We start from the raw sequence: 20,158 nt of genomic DNA on the forward strand, positions 1-20,158 counted from the left end.
TCGGATTTGAAGACAGACTCCTCAGTGTAACTAAATTTTTGTAACGCGTGTTTGGATTGGTGAAAGAACTCAGTCCGTTTCGATCCGCTCTTCCACTATAAATAACCGCAGTTCACTTCATTCCCTTCACCTGTTCTCTTCACAAGATGTGGACTAACGTAGAATCGTCTACCCTCGTATCGTCGATGCTGTTCAACCCGGACTATCCCATGTATGTCAGATAATCATGGACAATCACCCGAATGAACGATACACCCCTTTGGAAAAGAAGGATGTATGTGGAGAGGTAAGGCTGTCTGAAGAGAGTCTTAATCCACGGTCCAGAGGTCAGACGAAATTTGAGGAAGAGAAGAAGATCCGTGAGATGCCCTCTATGTTGACGGAATGATTTTAACATAAAACCCAAAGGCCCTTTTCAGGGCCACTCCATTGCTTCGAAAAGATCGCTATTCTCTCTTTGCCATTTTTTTTTTCGGTGTATGTGTATATATGTGTATGTGTCTTTATTTTGTGTCTGTGTTTATTTGTATTTACCATGTCCCGCACCGCCCATCTTTCCATCAAGTTCTATGCCCCGCCCCGCCAAGCTTTCCCGCTGATTGTCCCGATTGAGGTCAGCCCCTTGCGACAGTGTTGCCAATGTCCAGTACCGTGACGTCACCCCACCTGTTCTATTCCTAATATCGCTAAACAGACCCATTATTTTTTAGGCTATTTTTAGGCTATACAATCCCACTATTTTCTGAGGCTATATAGTCCCAATATTCCCCTTGTTAAATTCCCCTTTGCGGCTATCTTGTCCCACGACCCTTTTGACCGGGATTTCCATTGAGGCTATAGTATCCCACATCACTATTTACCTTAAAGGATATGTGTGGATATTCCGTCTACTACTACTTTTACTACTACTACTCTCTCTCTCTCTCTCTCTCTCTCTCTCTCTCTCTCTCTTTGGTGGTAGAACTGACATAGAAACCGGCCCACATACAGAGACAGAGAATGAAAATGATTGCTATGGTCAGTAGCAATTGTAAATGAAAATGATTGCTATGGTCAGTAACAATTGTAAATGAAAATGATTGCTATGGTCAGTAGCAATTGTAATTCAAGCATGATAGTGAATTCGGTGGATCCGTGTAACACTTAATAATTGAAGTCTCGAGTGTTTTTAGTCTGTTAAAACTTTGTTCAAAGATTGAAATTTTGAAGTTCAACAAGAGTAGATTTTTTGTTAAAATATTAAATTTCCCAATTTTAGAGCTAAAATAGTTTACTTCTCCGACATTTTAAAATGTAAAAGTGGAACAATTTGGAAGTTTCAGCATTTGACCTTTCATATTTTAGATTCTGGATCAAAAATCGAAAGATTGAAACGCGTCAATTTGTCGACAGCTTCTCGCTTTAGACGGAACGTTTCAGTTTTCTCCAATTTTGTTTTATCTCGTTTTACAAATGCTTTGTTCTGGCATTAGTTTCAACTATGGAATGTAAAAAGAAGAAATAAATAGATAAATAACTAGAAATAAATCCGAAATTTACGCTGATCTTGAAAGAGATATTAGTTGCATTTTATTTTCAGTTTTACGAATGATAATATTCCTCGTTATGGAGTGGGCTAGGCCCTATTTTCCACTCAAAAGGGCAAACAAATATCGTTCTCTTTAACCTTTTATTTTATTTTGATTTGTCTTTGTCCCGATTGCAGAAACTGAAGGGGTAAATTCATTCACAGTAATGCAAAAAAAAGAGTAAACCCTTAGATAATACGCAAAGCAATTTATTCTTGTATATGTGTGATCGCTAAGGGCGGTAAAATAATACATGGACAAGAAAAGGAAAAAAAAAAAAAAAAAAAAAATTGTTCTCCCCGGCGGGGAATTGAACCCCGGTCTCCCGCGTGACAGGCGGGGATACTTGCCACTATACTACCGAGGACTGACAAGAACAAGTCCTAACATTATTTTATTTAAATATTTAGAAAAGCCTAGTGTATGTAGGAAATGTTTGATTTAGTTTTTACATTATTAAGTAGTATTTATTTTATGCTATATAACGTACTGCACAGTTTCTTGAGCATGGTATGCCCTCTGACCATGAAAATAATCATCAACACGTGGATTTAGTGTTGTATTTTTCCTCGTTTGGCCCGCGATAATCACGACTTGGCTACAGGGTCTCGTATCGTTGCTTAACATTGACCTGTCATACATGTACTATAGTAAATGTATGACAGGTCAATTGTAGGCAACGATACGAGACCCTGTGTATTTGACTTGGACACAGAAGGAAGTAAATAACACACGTGTCTACTGGAGCGGGTCCAGAAATACTGTTATGGGGGTGGGGTGGAGTCATAAACAAGTAGCCGGTGGGTCTTTTGGATGGAATGATCTCTTTTGATCGCCCAGAAGCTGAACCCACAACAGTTCCTACATTTTAACTAGACCTACATTTGAAGCGTTTCGTGTAAGTCAGGTATGGGCAAAAAATGACAAGCAGATTTGATCCGGCCCGTGACCTATTTTTATCAGTAAATTTACATCATTGAGTATGGGTTTAAAACTCATTTATCTGGCCCTCATCCTGGTGGAAATTGCAAGGAATATGTTGATATTAGGCTAATAGAGCGCCGGGTGTGAATCACAATAAGCTTGCTCCATTGACAGGTATATCCTCATGTTAGTACCCCGTCCACGAGGTAGGAGTAGGGGTACTAATATTAGTACTAGGGGACGCGCTGAAGTGTGGTGTCAGATGTGGGGTTTTTTGTTGTTTTTTTTTGGTCGATAATGATCAAAACATTATACGTTTCAAAATGCGGTGGTCCAATTAGTCCGGAAAGTGTTTGGTTTTTGTTTTGTTTTGTTTTTTTATACGAAAAAATAAATATTGTTTAGAAAGAAAATTGACGAAATAGTTCTAATATTTTTTCTGGATGTATAAATACCAAGAAGGCAGATTTACCGTTGTCCAACTTAAATTACTTTTTGTGTTATCATGCTTATGTTGTTGTTGTTGTTTTGTGTTTTGTTGCTGTTGATGTGTTTTTTGTTTTATATTTGTTTCAAGTCCAAACTCAATGAATAATGATTATACATTTCTACCAATCCATAATAACATGCATTTTGACTTTTAAAATTATAAAATCTGCCACACAGAACTTTGTATTAGTTCATAAGGCTAGATTCAGTCTGCTTCCTGGAGTCAGTTTAGCCGCTGACCTGTTGTCCCACAGCTGGAAGAGTTTGAAAAAGGCCAATTATTAATAACTATCATAGACCTGCAGTACAAGTTAAATTTTCCCTGTCTTTTTTTTTCTTTTTTCTTCTTCTTCTTCTTCTTTTTCTTGTTTAATTGATTGGGAGAGTCAGTTGATTTTAATGTGAGCTGCCCCTTCGGCCAATGAAATATCTGTGTTTAGTTGACATTTGTACTTTCGTATGCATGCACCCTTGGCTTGTGATTTGATAATATTTTTAAAAAATTGTTAATCTATATTTTGAGTTTATACAAATTAAATATAAATTTGTTAATACATTGTTAGTTTGTCTTTCACGTAAGTTCTAATGACTGCAATGCAATTTCCACAGACTTGAAAATTTTTAATGTAGTAAGTAGTAGCAACATTGTTACTGTTATGAATATGACTCATACATCTGAAAATTTGTGTAAATTGCATATTTTACTTCATGACTGGCAAATGTATTACATTTTAGGGCAGCGTGATGCAGTCATATAACATGAATATCAAAATGGTGCCATTGCTCAGTACGATTTCTGTTTTGGACCAACAAGAGAGGATTTTTTCCCCTGTTGGAAACATCATGTTTATGCGACTTTTGCTTGGAGAACTGTAGAAATATTTTCAAAATGGCAGCCATCGTGGCCATCCTAAAAGTGGTACCAACATTTTCATTTGCTAGGATCAAATTTGGATTCTTCAGATGAACGTGTGGCTAGCAATCAGTCATGGTGATTGGTGTGCTGTGGTGTCAAATTGGTCCCAAATGAAAAAGATACCTATGTGACAGCCAATATGCCCACAATATTAGCCATCTTGAAATAATGAAATACTGTATATGAACTTCTGAGAGAGTGACACGTGTAAGGTGAAGTTTGTTTTGTTTTATTCTGCATTTACAATATGCACAGTGGAGATAATGTTGGCACACCTCTATGTTACTTACATGTACTGGATATATCTGATATTTTGCTTGTGGAAATTGTGCCTGCTCTAACTGCAAAACTAACCAAAACGAATGTTCCGTGTGCTCGAAAAAACTCATCCTGAATTAGTTTTAAGTACAGTATCTTAATCAGTTATTAAAACAGAGAAAATTAATTTTACCAGACTTGACAATACCAGCTTCTAAAAGTGCAACGAATGATCTAGCAAATATATAAAATGTAATTTTTTAAAAAAATACAATTTACCTGTTAAGTCCAGTGGGTGTCGTTTTGAAGGTCTTATTGTGACTTCTTATGATGTCCAGTTGGCGCAAAATGAACAAGTTGTCAAAATAACACCAAATATGGTCGCCAAGACAGCAGACTTCTAATCACTACCGTTGCCAAACAGAAAATTGTAAACCATGGGGTTATCGCCATAAAGTTCCGTATGGTGTCTTGTCGGTCCTAAATAAAAATGAAGCGGATCTGACAGTCATTATTGTATTTCTCTTATCCACCCCACCCCCATCATCAACATGGTATGATAGTGCTCTTAAATCCTATAAAACCAGACCTGACCTCCTGAATTGATATGGGTTTGCCACACTGCCATAATGACATGCAATTGCCATATTGACATGATTTTTCAACAAATGTTTCATACGTACTCTGTACTAAAAGAAAATTCTACATTTCTTACATCCACTACGGTTGCCATGACAGCCATCTTGAAACTTTTCTTAAACTCTACACTTGAATATATTGCATTTTTGCCAAATAACTTCGAATGATTTCTAGCTGGTCATACATGAAAATGGTGTCACGCTTACGTTTAATATCACCGGACTAATGGTATATTTAAAAATAATGTTATAGCCCTCAACACATGTCACTTAAAAACAAAAAGTCTTAGCTTGAATGCCTTTATATTACTTCCTTTCCATAAAACATCGGTACATTTGCAGTACTTTCTTTTGAATATTATCAGACTTTACTAAATATGTTATTGTCGACATTAAGCGCAACGTGAACACTTTCGCGACAGTAAGCCCACTGTGAACACCTTAGGGCGCGCTCACCAGTCATTATATACTTTTGAAGGAGTGACGTATGTAAGGTTAAGTTGTTTGCATTTAAAACATGCACAGCTGGGAAAATGTTGACATACCTCTATGCTACTTTGATGTAATGTGGCTGACATTTCTTTGGATATTGTACTTATGGAAACTGTGATGTATCGTAGAGTCGCAAACATGGTAGATGTAGTTCTTTTTACCGGTTGTCACCTGAGAGCAACGTTGTCCCGGAAGGCAAATTTCGCGAAATTCGCACGTCCCGGAGCCCGTAACTTCAGTTTGGTGCAACGCGGGAAAGTCAATCATGGCTTGATGAATATAAAAATATCTCAGAAGTAAAACAAGTCATAGAGTATGGCCGTGTGCCTTTTAAGCCGGAAATAGCAGAAAGAAATCGTGGGTCATGTGTGGAACCAAGTATTTGGAAGTTACGTACCTTCTCTCTTATATAGAATGATAGAGAGGGTCCAATGTCAGAACAGGTCATGGAGGTAATCTGAGGTAATTTTGTCACTCTGTGTCATTTTTTCCCTTCAGATTATTGTTGTGTTTTTTTCCTCAACATCAAGCTCGCGTCGAGCACCTGTGGTTCCAACGGTATTCCATTGGTTTGACAGAAGAATAGGTGGAGCAAAACGTTCGATCAGTATTTCCCACCATTAAAATTTCCCCGCTAGTGCACCATGCGTTAATATTTGTTCCATTCCATTCCAGCTTTCCGTCAAAAACCAGACGTTGAGCAATCAACATAGGAGAGCCTGCTGTAGGAAGAGGGGTGGGGGTAACCTCGTGCAGTTATGGACAAACCCACTAGTGGGTCTAACTGAGCGAAACCGAACCCGTATATAGCCCCCCCCCCCCCCGAAGTCGGGCGACAGACCACGAGAATAACAGGTGAGAGAAAAAGAAAAAAAAAAAACATCGACCAGCGTGGACCCCACGCGCTCCGGCTTCATGGGAAGGCAGCCATTCTGCGAAGTTTGGGTTGTTTCAGTGGGGCGCCACCCGGGGATTATAGAGAGAGAAACCTGCTGACAAACCAGAGTTTCGGGACCTGCGAATTGAGGTCGATGGCATGCAAAAATCTGGGAGATAATACCGTTTCAGTGTATCCAGCTATTTTTCTGGGATGTCAGCACATTGACGTCTGGAGTAGATCAGCCAGCCGTACAACTAAGCCTGGAGAAGAACGTTCTCCGCGCCTGAATGACCAAAACTGCATGACAAAATGGGGTTTTCTTTTCAATTTAGTCGAAAAATCCATTTTCTTATGTTATGTATATTTGATTCAATTTATATTTGATTTAATTAAATTGTTTGTAAGTTTTAAATTTGTTTTATTTTTTATTTCATTACATGTCACTGTAATGTAATTTTGTTTACTAGAAATTTGATATTTTCCAGAAAATTCAGTTTGACCTGAATCTTTTCATAAATACCTAATAATAGAAACTGTTTCTATTTTTGACTTCGTTCCCGGCCTTGATTCAGAAATCACTGAGACAAATAAACAACTTTCTATTTTTATTTTATTCTTGGAGTAAAATGATTGGTTTTTATCAAGGTCATACTGGGAGTATGTGACTTTAGATTGTGAACAGCCCTATTTCGCAAGTCTGGGTTGTCCGAAATTGCTCAGGAGTTAGTTTTAATAATAATAATAATAATAATAATAATGAGGACTTTGTATAGCTCCTAATCTTTAGAAGCTCTAAGCGCTTTACAACATTAGACAACACATATAAGATAAAAAAACATATATAATAATATGATTACGAAAACAAACACCATGAAATTAGAAAACATAAAAAAACATGCTGAACATATTTAAGGTAGGAAATATTATTAGGTCTTTAAGTTTGTTCTTGCAGTCGAAATAAGTGAGTTTTGAGAGCACTCTTGAATGGGATCACTGTGTCTTTGTGTCTAAGCTCAGTGGGCAATTCATCCCACGTTGCCGGGCCCCGGTATGCAAAAGAACGCTGTCCATATGACTTTGTTTTCATAGTGGGAATAATGAGTATACGATTGTCAGAAGAGGAGCGTAAGTATCTTGCTGGTGTGTATACTTGGGTGAGGTCGGATAGGTATGTTTGACTGGAGTCCGTCAGTGAAACGTAGCACAGAGAACAAATTTTGTGTTTGATTCTGGATCGAATGGATAGCCAGTGTAGGGTACAGAGCAGCGGGGAGGTGTGCTCTGATCGTGGTACTCTAAGTATGATACGAGCATCTATGTTTTGAAGTTTCTGGAGTAGATATTGAGATTAACCAGACAAAATTGAGTTACAATAGTCCAGTCTTGAAAGTACTAATGAACACACAAGTGTTTTAGTGGCATCAACTGAAAGATATTTGCGAATGGAACTGATGCGTTTCAGCTCAAGATATGCAGCCTTGCATAAGTTCATGACATGTTGGTGCAGTGTGAGAGTACTGTCCAGAGTAACACCTAGGTTTCGTACTGATTGTGTGAATTTAATGTTGGTGTTGCTGATCTTTATTGAGGTAAAGGGTGTGAATGAGAAAGTCTTTGTGTTGTGATCAGAATGGCCTCAGTTTCATCATCATTCATCTGCAGCTTGTTACATGTCATCCATGATTTCACATCAGAAATGCACCTTTCTACACCTTGGATGGTAGCATCAACTTCAGTTGGGTGGCTAGATTTGTATATTTGGGTGTCATCAGCGTACAGTTGGTGAGACACTGGATGATGATCTATGACACATGAGAGTGGCTGAGTGTATAGAATGAAGAGAACAGGTCCAAGAACAGACCCCTGTGGAACACCACAACATAGATCAACTGGGCTGGAGTGTATTCCGTTTGCAAACACAATTTATGTCCTGTTGACCAAGTAGGATTTGAACCACAGTAAGGCTGTATCATGAATGCCAAATACATGCTGGAGACGGTGCAGTAATATATCATGGTCAGTTGTGTCAAATGCTGCAGACAAATTAAGGAGGGTGAGGACTGTACTCTTTCCGCTATCCAAAGCAGAGAGAATGTCATTAACTACTTTTAGAAGAGTAGTTTCAGTACTGTGGCAAGGGCGGTATGCAGATTGTACATTGCTAAAAAGACTGTTTTAATTCAGATGAGATACAAGCTGGGATAGAACAACCTTTTCTGAGATTTTTAATATGAATGGGAGATTAGAAACTGGGCGGTCGTTCTTTAAATCAGTATGGTCTAGTGATGGTTTCTTCAGCAGAGGCTTTACAATGGCAGTTTTGAAAAATTATGGAAATTCCCCTGATGAGAGAGAGGTATTAATAACATCGGTTAGTGAAGGCAATACTGGATCTAAGCACTCAAGCAGCAGTGATGTTGGCATTGGATCAAGTTCACATGACTTTTGTGCACTCTTCATCAGGATTGTACGTACGAAATCCATAGAGACAGGTTCAAATGCTGCTAATGGTTGCCGCTCAAATTCTGTATCCCAACTGTATGGTGACGACGAGTCAATTGAAATTGTGGTGTCAAGCTTATCTCTAATGGTTTGTACTTTGTCACGGAAGAAATTTGCAAAATGTCCGGAAGGTCGACTGGAGAGAAGGTAGTTGGAAGTGGTGTACATTTGTTCCTTGATATTAGCTTGTTAGTACTCTCGAAGAGCTCTTTGCAGCTGGAACTTTCCATGATCTTAGTAGTGTAGTGGGCTGATTTCGCTGCATGGACTATATTTGTGACATTCTTCTTAGCGGCTTCATAGATTTGCTTATGAATAGTGAGTCTGGTGGAAAGCCAAAGCCTCTCAGCTTTACCGCGGTCTCTTTTAGCAGTGCAAAACTTATCCCTAACACTGCTATACCACGGAGAACACTTTTGAATTGATACTCTGCACTTGGTAGCTGGGGCATGTTTGTCGAGCAATGAACGCAGGCAGTTATCGAGTTGTTCTGCTGTTGGAGGTAAGCAAGTTGTTAGGTTTGCTTGAATGTCACGCATTAGTTTGGTTCTGTTTATCATATGGAGGTTTCTCTTAGTAGGAGATAAAGGTGGAGGGTTAGGGACTGATACATCAAGATGGCATATAATGCAGAGGTGATCTGATGCAAGTTCATTGGATACCAGGGAGTACCGTAGAATGTTATCATCAGGTCTATGAAGAATCCGGTCTAAAATGTGACCATGTTTATGGGTGGGCTTGTTAACTGACTGTTTGAGGTTGAAAACATTAATGGAATCTTAAAGTTTTTATGTGTTGGGGTTTTCAGGACAGTCAAAGTGAAAGTTGAAATCTCCAAGAATAATCAGGTTGCCACCTATTGAATTTCCATACTCCAGGAGATTCGGAAACTGCTCCAAAAAGAGAAATTCAGTCAGCTTGTTTTTTCCACAAGGAGGAGGGCGGTATAGGCAGAAAAAATGGACTGACGTTTTCTCCAGTGTGAGTGTGGTTTGAACTAGTTCAAACGATGTGTGGTCGAAATTGAATGTTGTGGTGTGATTAAGACGTTTGATCATGGAGTTCTTTGTGATGACAGCAATTCCACCTCCGCGAGAGTTACAGGGGAACGACTTGATGGAGTAACCAGTGGGTGTTAGATCCGCGCACTTGGGCTCATCGCCTGATGTTATTAGTGACGTTTAGAGACATATTTCTCAGTTTGGGCTTAAACATAGTTAATGTCAAGGTGTTCGTTTTTTTATGACCAGTTTGGAGTTACATTTTAATTTTTATTCAATTTATTTGGATTGTAAAAGAGTAATTATTTTTCCTGGAAATATTTGAGTGCTCATACAGAATTCTTGGACAAAGACATTTCTCTAAATTTTATTCGGAAATTCAAACACCGGAATATTATTGTTTTTGAATCAACAAAGAAATGTAGACATCACCACAATACTGCCTACAGTATACGTCATCACCTTTCATTTTGGATTTTTCGTCGGGACTCGAACTCAGATTTCATTAGAAAATTTCATTACTAGGACTTCTAAAATTTAACTCCTGGATTATTCTTAGAATATATTTGGATTTGATTCTTTTAACCGTAAGTTCTCAATTTTTTCATTTTTTTACAGCGTTTTTCCAGCGAAATAAATTATTTGTTTAATTTTAAAAGGTTGTTGTTTTCACTCTTTCTTTTGTTACTGTTTATTAGAGCCTAAACACGTAACATACGACATAAAACTCTCTCAAAGTCATAATTTGATCTATTCGATGCCACCGTCAAAATATAACTTTATTTTGAGAAGCAGTGCGCGACACCACTATGATTTGCATATACTCACGAATTAGTACGTTTTGGAAATGTGAAATGTACACCCTGTACTCGAAATTCTCATTAGAATGTGAATAGTAAGTGAAATTTTGCAACATTAATGACTGCCATAATTAAACATGTGGCTAGCATATTATTAGTTGTTAGGGATCGCCCCACTAGTTATAACTGGGCAGAATCGGATTTTGTTTCCTTTCGGAACACGTCTATAATCCAAGATGGATATAGCCATTTGGAACACGTCTATAATCCAAAATGGATAGAGTCATTTGGAACACGTTATAATCCAAGATGGATAGAGCCATTTGGAACACGTCTATAATCCAAAATGGATAGAGCCATTTGGAACACGTCTATAATCCAAAATGGATAGAGCCATTTGGAACACATTTATAATCCAAGATGGATAGAGCCATTTAGAACACGTCTATAATCCAAAATGGATAGAGCCATTTGGAACACATCTATAATCCAAAATGGATAGGGCCATTTGGAACACATTTATAATCCAAGATGGATAGAGCCATTTAGAACACGTCTATAATCCAAAATGGATAGAGCCATTTGGAACACGTCTATAATCCAAGATGGATAGAGCCATTTAGAACACGTCTATAATCCAAAATGGATAGAGCCATTTGGAACACATTTATAATCCAAGATGGATAGAGCCATTTAGAACACGTCTATAATCCAAAATGGATAGAGCCATTTGGAACACGTCTATAATCCAAGATGGATAGAGCCATTTAGAACACGTCTATAATCCAAAATGGATAGAGCCATTTGGAACACATTTATAATCCAAGATGGATAGAGCCATTTAGAACACGTCTATAATCCAAAATGGATAGAGCCATTTGGAACACGTTTATAATCCAAGATGGATAGAGCCATTTAGAACACGTCTATAATCCAAGATGGATAGAGCCATTTGGAACACGTCTATAATCCAAAATGGATAGAGCCATACGTTTAGATGCGAATCACGACGATTTCGAATGATTTATTAATATGGATTTGCACAGCACATATTTCTCAAACGAGTAATACACTATCGCAGTATAGTGTGTGTGTGTGTGTGTGTGTGTGTGTGTGTGTGCATCTATCTATCCATCTATCTATCTATCTATCTATCTATCTAAGTTTTTTGATGTAGCTGCGCAAGTTTAGTTGTCCTGTACATATTCAGCTGGGCAAAACGCTACGGCAGCTGGTTGCGAAAGATGTGGTAAAATCTTGTTCTTTCATATGTTTTTAAGTGGAACACGTGATCAGGACCGATGGGGGGGGGGGGACACTTAAGATATTGGGGCCCATATAGTTCTGCAAATACACCCTGAAAGCCGTCCTTAAATTCTCCTTTAGGTGCGTATAATTATTATAGCTGTATTAGGAAAATTGCAAGAAGGTTGAGACCCATATATGGTTATTTAAACAGATGTAATTTTATCCACGGCAATCCTGTAAACCCAACCCCCCTCCCCCCCCCAGTAATCCGTCCCTGGATGTGGCTAGCGTCTCCCTTTTTAATATTAATGGCATATTAATGGCATTCGCCCCTTAATTCTATGCAAGTGGAAGAATTATATCTTGTTATTTATCTATTTAGTCATTTATTTAATTAACCACAATCGTTGCTAAGACATGTGTATTGCAGCTCTCAAATGTTTTTCGTACCGGGGTAGGTGGGTATAAAATATTACAGTAAATATCCAATGGATGATCTGCGTGCAAAATGAAATAAATATTGTCTTCTTTTCACATTTCTTTACACATTGTTGTTGTTGTGGGGTTTTTTTTTTATAATGAAAAATCTAAAACATAGTGGAAGTTCGATATTTTAAAAGTTCTAGGTATTTCAACTTTTTAGATTGTTAGAAATGTGTTCGCTATCTATTATCTAAAATTGGAAATGTTAGACTTTTGAACAAAACTCACAAAATCCAAAAGTTCATTATTTAGAATTTTTTCGAAGAAAGTAAAAGTTAAAAATTATAAATTTAGATGTTTGCTAAAATTATAACAATATAAAGGTTTGAGAATTGAATTATCGTGTATTACATAGATCTATCAAATTACTTACTATGCTTGACTTACCACTGCTACTGACCATAACTTGTGTTTTTATCCTTTAATCTCTCTGCCTTTCTTGGTTGTTTTGTCACTTGGAGTTGGGGGTGGGGTGGGGTGGTATTGATATATGGATCTGTTGGTCTAAAACTTATAAAGCGATTAACCAAACGAGAGATTAAAACGCCTTCAAATATTTTAAATGATCGGTTTAGAACTTTGGTATATATTTAAATGATACATCAGATATATTACAATATTTGTGTAGCACATACTAAAGAAACCGATATAGCGGGATGTGTGCGCAAGCGCGTGTGAAGCGCAGCAATTATTCATCGTCTAAATCGTTTGGAGTTTTGTCTAGGGTATATGCATGCCCTGAGCTTAAAATTGACTTCAATGATGTAAAGCGGTTAATAATAAACAGTTATGATGACCAAGGGTTTTATTGAGTGAGGATTAAAAAGAAAAAAGAAAGGAAAAAAAATAAACTCCTCCCCGGCGGGGAATTGAACCCCGGTCTCCCGCGTGACAGGCGGGGATACTTGCCACTATACTACCGAGGAGTTGTAAATAAACTTATCTGATAATGGTCTCGTACTTACCTTTACTAATAACACATATTCACTCTTTACAATTGTGTTTATAAGCTATTTGGTTATTTATAGCACAGACATACCTCTCTGTTAAACACGCGGCATATCTACCTTAGTAGTAATGGCTTGAATTGTTTATAGTACTAAAGATATCACGTGTTATATACCACTGAAAGGTATGTGTTAGACAAGTACAATGGTGCAAATTTCGTTTTAATAGCTATGAAAAATTCGTGGAGAATGAACATACCTACCGTCGTATAAAAATTTCGTTATGATATTGTTATTGTTTCATTATTTCGTTATTATACGCGTACTGAGAAACTTATCTGCCAAAATTAATGACACTTCTGTCTATAATCATAGCGAGCTCGTATGTATATTCCACATGGTGAGTCTCTTTCATATGTTGCATTATGTTAAACCAACATGGGTATCATGTAACCTATTAAAAAAAAAATTGTATTAAATGGAGAAACAAGAAACAAGAAATCATTATATGTAAGTAATGATTAATGGAAGTCTTCAGTTTAAATAATAATTTTTAAGACGAAATGCTCTCATCTTACTATCACAGCATATTAAACTCTTTTTAACACAGACTGTTGAAAATATTAGATGACGCTTGTAATCTGAAACTTTCCTAAACTAATATTTAATGACCTGCAGTCAGTCAGATCCCCCTGCCTCTGTGACAAGACGTTGCATACACTGTATGGCTTTTATTATTTTTACTATTTTTACTAGTATGACTAGGACTAGGATTTAGGTATCAGCATTTGAACAGCGCAACCACAGCAGTCCCTTGCTTTCAAGTCCCTCGCTATCTATCTATCTATCTATCTCTCTCTCTCTCTCTCTCTCTATATATATATATATATATACACACACACACACACACCACACACACACACACACACCCTATATAATAGAATTGTCTGTACTGTGTGATTCCAATGTTTGTATAAATAAATCTACTACATTTTAATTATCCTGACTTAGTTTTCTTTTGTTCAATAGCTAGGCTGGGACGAACCTATTTTTGTTTTTCTTTCTTTGAAAACGTTGACCTTATGTGGATAAAAAAAAAAGTTACAATTTCATATTTCATTTTAAATGTGAAGGCAATAAATCTGACCAGGGAGATCCAAAAGTTTAAAAGTTATTTACTAAATGGAATCACGTGAAAACATATTTCATTGAGAAAGGGAGTAGCGACAATGAAAGTGGAATGGTTGATAACAGTTAGTACCGTCATATTGTTTTTTTTTTTTTTTATAAACAAAACTTCGAGAAATAATTCCTTCTCGCTCACTCTCTTGCATGTGTATGGATGTAGGAATGCGCATATATGTATATGTATATTCATGTTTATATATGTATATGAGTATTTATGCGTATGGGCATGTTGTTGGTGCATGAGTATGCCATTATATTACATACTCTGATATTTGTTTTGTAGAAATGCTAATATTTTCTATATATATTGATATGTTATCTTGAAAATATATGTAAATAATATATGTATTTGTGTTGTCTATTTATAAGTGATATATATATATATATATATATATATATATATATATATATATATATATATATATATATATATGATATATATGTATCTGTGTTGTCTATGTCTCGGTGATTTTTTTGTATTTGTGTTGTCTATGTAACAGTTATGTCTATGCTTGTGATGTCTATGTATCTGTGTTGTCTATGTCTCGGTGATTTTTTGTATCTGTGTTGTCTATGTAACAGTTATGCCTATGCTTGTGATGTCTATGTATCTGTGTTGTCTATGTAACTGTTATGTCTATGTTTGTGATGTCTATGTATCTGTGTTGTCTATGTAACAGTTATGTCTATGCTTGTGATGTTTATGTATCTGTGTTGTCTATGTCTCGGTGATTTTTTGTATCTGTGTTGTCTATGTAACAGTTATGTCTATGCTTGTGATGTCTATGTATCTGTGTTGTCTATGTAACAGTTATGCCTATGCTTGTGATGTCTATGTATCTGTGTTGTCTCTGTATCAGTGGTGATTATGTTGTACAAATTTACGGAGAGATCAAATTCGTTTCCGTTTTCTTTTCGTTGATATCCTCAATTTTTATCGGACATCATTAATACTAGCGTCTGTATATATTTAAATTCTAATTTAAAGGTCAATCTACATGTCTATCAGCAGTGTCAACCATCCAGTCCTGTCAAGTATGTGTCTATCTGGTGTGTCAAACATTCAATCCTGTCAAGTATGTGTCTGTCTGCAGTGTCAAAAATTCAATCATGTCAAGTGTGTGTCTGTCTGCGGTGTCAAACATCAAATCCTGTCAAGTATATGTCTATCTGCAGTGTCAAACATTCAATCATGTCAAGTATATGTTTATCTGCAGTGTCCTGTTAAGTATATGTAGAACAGTCAATCCTATCAAGTATATGTTTATCTGCACTGTCAAACATTCCATCCTGTCACCTATATGTCTATCTGCGGTGTCATATATTCAATCCTGTTAAATGTATGTATATCGAACTGTCCGTCCTGTCAAGCATCCATATTTTACTTTCGCTTGTTTTCCGTCTAAACTGAGTATCAAGATGCCAAATAAACGTGTAATGACGTTATTAATTTCACCTCTGTTAAATATATTTAGAAGTCTTTTGTACAGAGGGAATTTCTTTCCTGTTTATCTACTTCCTGGGTGGGTGGTTTTCAAAATGTGAGGGATATTTCACAGAGCCATATTTTTAAAAAAAAATTCTGATATGAATTTTCTTTAGATATGCTTTAATGTCATTGACAATTCACACAAATTTCAAGTGTTGCCACCATACAATCAGTACTTATTTAAATTACTATAATCCATGCTTCTTATGAATGAATTTTTTTTATTGCTTCGGGCTGCAGAAAGGAATCATTTCACAAAATAAATATTTTACTGTAGAGTCTGGTGTGATCCATTGGAAAGCCTGGAAAATTGTTTTAGATTCTATAGTTGTTGCAGACATAAACCATACCAAAATGCACACACACACACACACACGCGCGCGCGCGCGCGAGCGCGCGTGGGCGAGCGTGAGAGCAAGCTGTTCGGTGCAGTTGATCATATGGTTTATACTCCGAGATAAAGAAAGGGTACAACACAAGGCATGTAAACCAAAACCATGTCATCTACTGCACCGAACGGATGACTCTCTCGTGCCGTTTGGCATACCGTGTGTGTGTGTGTGTGTGTGTGTGTCTAAAGACAGATTTTTAAAGTATAAATTTATAGAAGAAAGTTGTATGAAGTTGATCGCTTGTGAAAAACTGCACCTAGCTCTCATTTCTTTGGAGTGATATAACCAGTAATGTCTTCAAAGGTTTAATGCCTGTAGAAACAGCCATGTAAATTTCGCAAGCATAACCATTTTTCTGTTTTATTTGTTTGTCTTGTCTATGTTTTCTTTTTGCCTTTGAAAAAGACTCATTAAAGAGTCGAAAGAGCACAAGCAAGTTAGATACTAATTTCGCACAGTTCGTTGTCAGTTTATTGCATTTATTATTATTATTATTATTGTTGTTGTTGTTGTTGTTGTATGAGGACTAAAGAACTGAAGAAGCTGAAGAAGAAGAAGTCATCATGCAAAACACATCAAATATCATTCCAGCCATTATGAAACTGTATTTGGAATCTCCACCTGGGCTGCCATGGTAATTCCGTTAAAAGAGCGTCAGACTAATAATCCAAGAGTTGCAGGTTCGATACCCACTAGGACCAGTTGCCTAACTATGCCATTGAGAAAAACAGCATCAAGCTCACATTTCATTGACATGATATAACCAGTAATGTGTTCAAAGTGCCGTTCATAAACCAAGCGACCAACTTCCTACAACTTTCTTCTATTAAATTTATATTTTAAAAATCTACTTTTATATTATAAACATGCAGTCTGTATGTTTTAAATATATTAATAATATTGTCCACAATACTTCTTGTTATTTTATATTAAGCTTTGAGTAGAAAACTTAAGTGGTTCGTTGTAAGCTCGAATCCTGATGTTGCGGAGTTTGACTCTGGGTGTTTAGTACGATCCAATATGGCTGCGCCCATTCCGTCGATCTGACAACATTAACTGGCGCATCACTGACCTGTCTGTACTTTTTTTCTTAAAGCTAGAAAATGTCTATGATCAACTATGCATTGCCACTACGGAGGCTTATCATTCCAAGTCTACACAAACTAAGTACATAATTTATCAGCTATTTGGACGACCTGTGTTTTTTCTTCTTCTAACTATTGCATTAGGTTTTGCTAAACCATTGCATCAAAGGCTATGATACGAGTTAGTCGGCATGATAAAAACACCAATTACAAGCAAGCTCTGATGAGCTGCTTACCGACGTTTCATAAAGCAATAAAGACATTAAATAAACATTATTTGCAATACACGTGTGACATGCATTATTAAAATAAGATGAACATACAACACATGATATAAGCAAGACAATCACTCTAAAAGAAGAGGTATTTAAAAGTGAATTAAGATTTTATGTATCTAAAACAAAGCTTAGATCAGGACCTGAATCATGCAAAAGATGTCAATTAAGCCTTAATTTTTTTAAATCCAAAAAGACCTGTCTTGGTATTTTCATTACAATTAAACCTTAATGGAGTTAATAGTATGGCTCAAAAGCAATTAAATAAATGGTGACACCTATCAGCTGTCATCTATCAGCTATAAATTAAAACTAACGAATCTGATAGATTAATGTTTCATTTAGTATAAAGATTTCATGTTAGAATAGGAGTTATAGAAGGTATAAGTTTCTTACATCAGAACAATGTTACTGCTAATGACTACCTCAAATGTAGTAATTACACCTGGGTTTTATGGCCTGAGGGCACTTTTTAATTGATATGAGGGTCAAACAGATTACTGGCAACTTTCATTTGCATGTCAAAAGGGAATAAGAGATATCTGGGAGTTCAGTGAATGCTTCAGGTGCCCCAATATTTTAATCCCAAATAATAATAGTGATAATAATGATAATATTAAATTAAAAAATCAGAGTTCGGCTTTATTTAGGGAGGGAGCATGGCTTGCTCTCATGTTCACCTGACATGATAAGTAATCTTTGCACTTAACTCTAAGTACCTGTGAGGACCATGGCCACAGAAAGTCAGCATGGGAACATTCTGTTATATTATTCAACATTGCAGGATGTGCTTTCTGGAAACATTAATATTACTGAATATCTCTTTATATTTTTACTTGTCTGCAATAATGACTTGTCAGCAATAATGACTTGTCAGCAATAATGACTTGTCAGCAATAATGACATTTTTGGTGTACATGTGACTTTAATCAAAGAACTTAATTTTGTTTGACACATCTTTTTTTTTTTTTTTTTTTTTTTTGTGAAACAAAAACATCCTGTCGAAAATGATTTCCTGAAAAATTGTAGATCAGTAATATTGAAATTTTTTAAGTGAACCAGATAGTCTGTAGTACAAGAAAAGCATTCTTCAGTAAATAAAATGATATTTAAATGATGTCTTGTAGTAACTCTGATGGTTAGAGAGGTGTGGCTTGAGTTTTCATTCATTAATCTATGCAGCTTTACTGATACGTGCACCAGTGGTCTATATTAGTCTAGTACCTCAAATATGATACTTTCATTACACAGTTATCTGAGTATCATATTATTATCTTTTCAGGATAAACATCGCATTTCCACCTACTCTTGCATATACATTCTTTAAAATGGGCATTTTTTTATTCTTAACAATTTTACAGTGATTGAAACAAGATTATATTCTGATAATCTATAAGCATACTAAAGTACTTGCTAACTGTAAATAATCTGTTCCACTGTGTTGAATTTGCAGCTAGAATACATTTCATAGTTTAAAGCAAGTTTTGGTTTCATAAGGGGGGGGGGTCAAAGCAATGAAACTTCAAATAAAAATTTATTTCAGTAATTGGAGTTGAGCGGTTTCAGTTTATTGGGGAGAAAATGATATGAAACAAAAGTTTTTGTCTTGAGGAGATTCCAGGATACTCTGTATTCGGTTTGGGGAATTTAAACATATATATAAATATATATATATATATATATATATATATATATATATATATATATATATATATATATATATATATATTTGTCACAGGCTTGTTTGACAGACAGAAATATTACTGTTACCACAATGCATTAGTCTGTCCAATTGTCTGCCCATCCATCCAGGACAAAGCTTGTCATGCCATTTTGTCCCACACAACTTGGAGGATTTTATTGAAACTGTGTAGGCTAGGTATGTACTTAACGCTGATATACAGAATGTTTTACTTCTCCTCTTTGGTTCTTTTTGCAGAATTTTCTTTTTTTAAAAACGTGTCAAAAGATGGGTATTTTGAGAATTGGGTTGTCATCACTTTGTCCCAAACACTAATTTTATTGAAACATATAAGTCAAACATGTAGTTGTTGTGCACAGTAAAGTAATCCCCCCCCCCCGCCAGTCCATTTTGGGGGACATTTCTTTAATTTGTCAAAATGTTAATATTTTGGGAGTTAAGCATATCATTGCTCTGTCTCCCAAAACAGTTGGAGGATTGTATTGAAACATCATTTGGTTTGGTTTGATTTTGTGGGTTTAGTGTCATTTTTTAGCACATGATAGGCTATACATGTTGGCCAGAATATTTGGTTGAGGAAGAACCTGGGAAAAGTCCGGGTAGAACCAACAACCAAAAGGAAGCTGCTGGCAAACTTTCCCACATACCCATTTTGGCTGAGCTTGAAGCCATGCAGAGGTGAGATGTCAGTGATCTGTAAAGACAAGTGCCTTAGATAACTCAGCATCCAAGGGCCACTTAAATATAAGCTAGATATGTAGTTGGTATAGATCAAATACAATAAAGTTTTACTTTTTCCTGTTGGTCCATTTTGGATGAAAGTTCTTGAAAAATTATCAGAAAATGGTGGATTGTATAGATACTTGGTTGGCGTAGATGTG

General features: G+C 36.2%; 1 protein-coding gene and 2 non-coding genes across 3 annotated transcripts in view; 1 reads left to right on the top strand and 2 right to left on the bottom strand.

The window, feature by feature from the left end:
• Window positions 1–1,863: 1,863 nt before the first annotated feature.
• Window positions 1,864–1,935, bottom strand: Trnad-guc (transfer RNA aspartic acid (anticodon GUC)). Its single transcript has one exon. It is a non-coding gene; the product is annotated as a tRNA-Asp (tRNA).
• Window positions 1,936–13,053: 11,118 nt separating this feature from the next.
• Window positions 13,054–13,125, bottom strand: Trnad-guc (transfer RNA aspartic acid (anticodon GUC)). Its single transcript has one exon. It is a non-coding gene; the product is annotated as a tRNA-Asp (tRNA).
• Window positions 13,126–17,218: 4,093 nt separating this feature from the next.
• The window catches only part of LOC149800204 (large ribosomal subunit protein bL28m-like), a 158,231-nt gene continuing 155,291 nt past the window's right edge, over window positions 17,219–20,158 (top strand). The window contains exon 1 of the mRNA XM_089959775.1: window positions 17,219–17,382. Within this exon, the coding sequence (XP_089815901.1) occupies window positions 17,319–17,382 (64 nt within the window). The 5' untranslated portion in view covers window positions 17,219–17,318. The remainder of the gene's footprint in view (window positions 17,383–20,158) is intronic.

Source organism: Sinohyriopsis cumingii, chromosome 5 (assembly GCF_028554795.1).
Source record: "Sinohyriopsis cumingii isolate HCF-2022 chromosome 5, ASM2855479v2, whole genome shotgun sequence".
Lineage (NCBI taxonomy): Eukaryota > Metazoa > Mollusca > Bivalvia > Unionida > Unionidae > Sinohyriopsis > Sinohyriopsis cumingii.